Here is a 5,563-nt window from a genome sequence, read left to right as displayed (position 1 = left end):
ATATATACATCAGGACGAAAACGTAGGCACAGCGTGAAAGCGTTTTAAAATCAAATTATACGCCCACGATAAACTGTCAATAACCAAGGCGCACTACGCGTCCCGGAGCGGAACGGCTGCCAGCTACCTGGTTAGATAGAGGTAATTACATTTCTAAAGCGGAAGCCTATTTAAGTAACTCTGAATAAAGATGATTGTTAAGACAGGGCCCGTCTAATTAACTGTCTCTTTTACGGGGCTATTAGTTTCAGACTGCGTGAACACAACTAATAATCATGAATCTAAAATATGAAATCTGACTCAAGTAAGAGAACACGATTGCTAGTAAGGCACATCCTGTATATAGTAAAGTAGACTGTATACTATTCCATGGCAACATGAGTTGTTTTCCTTGGTTTTCAGCAGCAGGTTACGATCATTTCAGCGACGGCTGACGCCACGCATTTCGCTGAGGGCGCATGAATAAGGTAAATATCGTTTTCGTATGTGTTCATTTTACATGGCAGGAGCGATTAAGAACTCTATCTTCAATTATATGACATTATAATACAGTCCAGGTTCATGACCGCAAACATAGTTCTTTGAATGTATTTACTGCGGCCTGTTTTGCTTTTCGACTTCTTTTGGATTGCATCGTATAAATGAATATGTATGCACGTCTAGCAGTTATGACAGAATAGTGGAATTGAATTAGAAAGCAAATACTTTTAATTAATGGACTTCATTAAAATACCAATCGATTATTAAAGAGCGACCTCTCAAAATCTAATGCGGACTTCTTCAAAATTTATCGTGTTTCGCAGACCGACTTAAATTTTACATAAGACTTTAAATATGTTGAGGACAATTAAAAACGTCCAGTTGGATTATTGTATGAATTTTTGAATGAAAAATATACCAGTATGGTATTCTCTCATTGAGCACAAGAGGGAGCCACAGTCAAATATATGAAAGCGGGATTTACGTAAAGCGCGTTTTTTTTTAAAACGTTCCCAGTATCTTGGCTCACTAATGATTTTAGTTTTTTTCCTATACATTCATTAATATGTAAGTAAATAACTATGCACAGGGAGCGCCAAAAAGTCCTAATTGAGAAATAAACATGATGCTTTGAATGGTTTTTAAAACAAATCTGTTATTTTTTTTTCCAGTGAGTTTATATGAGTAAATTTTGAAAGTTAATTTTACACATCATATCCTAGGGGCTCTGACAGGCCCCTGCTTCAGCTTCCACGGATCCATACGCAATATGATGTTTGGGTTTGGGTAGAACACGCTGCTACTTCGGGGCTCAAGGTTGAAAATTCACTGAGAAGCTTCACCCTGGATTCATATCAGCCTGTAATTTGGGGAAGAAGCACCTTGTCGCGGGAGCGGTTAGATGGTATGTTAGTCTGTGATTTGCGGAAGATTACATAGGCAGCTATAAGATGGTAAGACGTAATGGGTGATCCAATGTGATGTAATGAAATCCAAACTTAAACGGCTCACAATAGTTTATCGTGACTATAATTAATAGCATAGAATCTTCAGGTTCATTATATCAAAGATGCCATTATTTGGCTATAAAATTACTGCATTGTTTGGTCTAAGGGGCACCGGCATTGAGAAAGAGTAGAGGCATGTCAGCAAATTTGCTAGATTCAACTTTTTCTCCTTTGGTTTTTTTTCTGTCTTTTGAGGGGGGGAAAACTGGGAATGAGAGTCTGGAAACCGTGCTGCTGTAGGAATGACATTCTCTGCGCACTCTGTCGCGCAGCCCGTAATCATCATAAACCGCAAGTGAAGGATTTATTTGCGATTTTATCAACACCTTTGACACTCTGAATACAAGATGTCTAAAAGAAGTGGAATGAAATATCAACCAAAAATGTCCGACGGTTAGCTGTTATCTGTAAATGGATACGCAGGGCAGGAATACCTTACCAGGGCCGGACTTGCCAACAAAGAGCAGAAACATAGGAGAGAGCGTCCTGTATCGGTGTTTGTATAAATCTCATTCTCTCTGACTCCCCATGCTACTATTTATTGTGTTTCAGCATCTCCAGTGAATGAGACCCTTCATCCATTTTTTTCTCTCTGAGTTACATTCTGAGCATTGAGTCTCAGTTAATCAAACTCTTAAATAAGCGATTCAAACTCTGAAGCCTTTCCTTTCTTCCTGAAGCAGGCAAGCTTGTCTTTATGTTTGGCACAAAGAAACAAAGCCAAACCGAGGAAACGTAATTTGCCCTGGTATCTGTAAAGCGCAGGAATGTCTATCTGGCTTAAGGTAAACGCTCTTGCATTAATGGTGCAAAGCCAAATTTGTTAGTTTGTGAGTTATTCTCTATACGTATAAATATTTCAATTAATATCATTGTGCATCTAGAAATGTAACATGTTTATATAACAAGCGGTGGTGCCGTTGGCAAGCAAGTCTCCATGTGATTTATACAAACGGGGTGGCTCGTTAAAGCTCGTTTAGCTCACACTTCACCAACTGCACGGCCAGCTTTTAAGATGCCTGGGATGAGCAGCCCAGCCCTTCAAGAAACAGTGAAGTCTTTATAAAATTCTTGAAAAGAATTGCCACTTTAAGTGTTTCATGCCTCGGTGAAGAACTCTCTTCATTTTCTAAAAGATCTAAATCTTAAGACTTTTGGGGCAGTGGACCATAATGTGACACACATAAACACTCGTAAGTAGGCCTATATGTTGAATTTTATATCTTCTCTTTAGATTTAATTTAATTATGAGGGAACAAAATACTGACTGGGGCACCCATGTTAATTGGACTAGCACGGCATCGTGGGTCAAAATGACTTTTCTGTCGTGCAACCTTTCTCGTGCTAAAAAAATAATGGGTGGAGTCACGCGTCCCGTTTTACGTGAACTTAGTGTTAGACTTGTCATGTGATCAGAAAAAGAGGGGAAGCCCTGGGCCCGGGGCTATAGTGCGCGCGACTGCCTGCCAGTGCGCTGCTCCGAGTCTGAGCGCAGCAGCGCCATGTGAACTTTCTGTGCGTCCTAACTTTGGGATCAGGATTTCTTAACCGTACCGGTACACTTTTCCATTACGTTACTTTCACATTTAATTGTAATTAAGTATTGGATTGCGAAATGCGGAACCTATACACTTGACACTATTTGGAGGACTGTGAAGTTTAATGCCTTTTGAATTTACACCGGCAAGCAAGTGACATTTCAGACCTGAAGTACTCTATCGGACTAATTTTAGCAATATAGAAATGGATGTGGAGGAATGCAAAATATCTGTGTGGGTTTGCCGAGAGGAGAAGCTGGTCTCCGGGTTATCCAGGCGCACTACCTGCGCCGATGTTGCCAAAGTTCTTCTCGAAGATCAGAATTTACACCAAGGCACGACTGTGCTGTCTGGGTCTCCGCAATCCTACTGTATTGTGGAAAAATGGAGAGGATTTGAAAGGATTCTGCCAAACAAGACAAAAATACTTCGCCTGTGGAACGCATGGGGAGAGGAGCAGGAAAACATAAGATTTGTCCTGGTTAAAAATGAGGCGTCTTTACCTAACAGCGGACCGCGAAGCGCCGAGGCGCGCGTAGTGCTCAGCAAGGAGAGTCCGTGCGTTTATAAGGGCACCGCACGGGTAACGATGACTTTGTCTCCAGAAAAACAGAGAAGAATTGTTAGAAAGGCTTTCAGAAAGCTGGATAAAATTAACAAAAAGAAAGCAGAAGCTCTATCTAAGGATACATCCTCTGTTGAGAAGATGGAAACTTTAGTACATCTAGTGATATCACAAGATCATACTATTCGCCAACAGATTCAAAGGATTAGGGAGCTTGACAGAGAGATTGACATATACGAAGCGAAAATTCACTTCGACAGGATGAAAAGACATGGGATCAATTATGTGCAGGACACGTACCTGGTGGACTCGAAACCCGAGCTGGATTCGGTTCACCAAAGCGACAAGCCGTGTCCTGCCGAGACCTTTTCCCAGTTTGAGGAGTATGCCAGGAGATGCGAAGAAGTTCTCATGCTGCAGGAGAAACTGGCCGAGCAAGAATCACTGATGGACAGTATTACTGCAGAAATGCAAGAAGAGCTGAACCAAAGCTGGATGAAACGACGGCAGAAGGAGCTCACCGGCAAAGACCTTGCGGAGAGCAGCTCGGCCCCTGTGCCTGCCGCGAGCGCATCGGCAGGGACTGACATCTCACCCGACGATGAGTTGCTTTTGGAAGAGGAGAGGATTAAAACACAGCTGGACACTAGCTTATATATTGGGCTACGTTTGAACACGGACTTGGAGGCTATTAGGGGTGATCTGAATCTGAGCCAGGAGTTATGGGATGCGAAAGATAAAGAACTGAGGAGTCTACTGGAGAAAGTTAACGCTTTGGATACAGAGGAAGCGGCAAAACGGTCGGAGGACGAGAAAGAAAATGCGTCCGTGGTGACTGAGAGTGTGATGTCGCCGTCCTTAGAGAGAGACTGCGAGTGGGTGGAACAGGCCAGGGGGCTCTCAAAGGCCTGTGACACGAACGACGAGGACTCGGACACGGGGCTCAGCTCCATGCACAGCCAGGACTCGGACAATGCACCTGTTTGCGAGTCGCTTGTCTGATCTGATTTTTAAAACTGCACGATTGCCCAATAAACTCAGGAAACCACACTGTTTGTAATAGTAAAATTCACCTTGTTCATGCAAAATGCGTAATTTATTAATAAGATGTCAAATTGCATTCACATTATGGTTGTTAAACGTAAATTTGAAAAAAATCGTCACTATAAAGCTCAAACGAAAAAGTAATTGATAAATATGATTCCAGGATCTAGTACGTTAGAAATCTTAACCTGACTTTAGTTATTGATTTGTCGCAATAAAGAACATTCCCTTGATTTCACCACTTTAATGTGTTATTGAAAATAAATGAACTTAAGTTTTTGAGGTATCTATAGAACAATCGGGGACCCGCAGACGGTCCACGTTTTTGCTCCCTCCCAGCTCTCCGCCAAATAGTCCTCATTGGCAAAAACATGGACTACTGCGGGTCCTCCAGGACCGGATTGGGAACACTGGTCTAGAACAAGGGAACGATGGTGATTATCTGTACACCGCAGTACGCAGCAGCGAGCTGAGGGCTGTGCTTCCTTTTCAAACCGCTGGTGGATGAGATGCGCCTGAAAGGGACTGAAGCGCGCAAGTGTTTGAATTAACGCGTCTGCAAATTTTGCGACCCAGGTCGATGGGTGTAAGATGCGTAGATAACCATTATTTTATGCGGAACACAAGTGAAGTTTGAAATATCAGTTCGTTTTGTGGTTTTCATTGTTTTTTGACTTTCCATTAAATCCAATAATTATGTACGTCTTTTCTAGCGTAATATGTCACATTTCAAAATACATTTTGAAAAACCGTTTCTAAACAGTGCCATTCCAGACAATCCATAATGGTGTCTCATAAATATTTAATATGGCAAAGAATGGTTTATATATGTGTTATTAAAATATCAATATGCATTTTCAAAAAAAGTTTTTTTTCAATATTTATAACAAATATTAAAGGTTTCTCCAGAATATTAAATCATTTTGTGA

The 5,563-nt window shown here is 41.4% G+C and overlaps 1 protein-coding gene across 1 annotated transcript; it reads left to right on the top strand.

Annotated features, from left to right (window-relative positions):
- The first annotated feature begins 2,939 nt into the window (after positions 1–2,939).
- On the top strand, positions 2,940–4,867 carry rassf10b (Ras association domain family member 10b). Its single transcript, XM_049029961.1, has one exon. The coding sequence runs from the start codon at positions 3,231–3,233 to the stop codon at positions 4,590–4,592; it is 1,362 nt and encodes a 453-aa protein (XP_048885918.1). The 5' UTR covers positions 2,940–3,230; the 3' UTR covers positions 4,593–4,867.
- Positions 4,868–5,563: the final 696 nt, after the last annotated feature.

The sequence above is a fragment of the Brienomyrus brachyistius genome, chromosome 11, assembly GCF_023856365.1.
Source record: "Brienomyrus brachyistius isolate T26 chromosome 11, BBRACH_0.4, whole genome shotgun sequence".
Taxonomy (NCBI): domain Eukaryota; kingdom Metazoa; phylum Chordata; class Actinopteri; order Osteoglossiformes; family Mormyridae; genus Brienomyrus; species Brienomyrus brachyistius.
The sequence above is the reverse complement of the archived record's forward strand: the minus strand, read 5'-3'. Positions and strand labels throughout refer to the sequence as shown.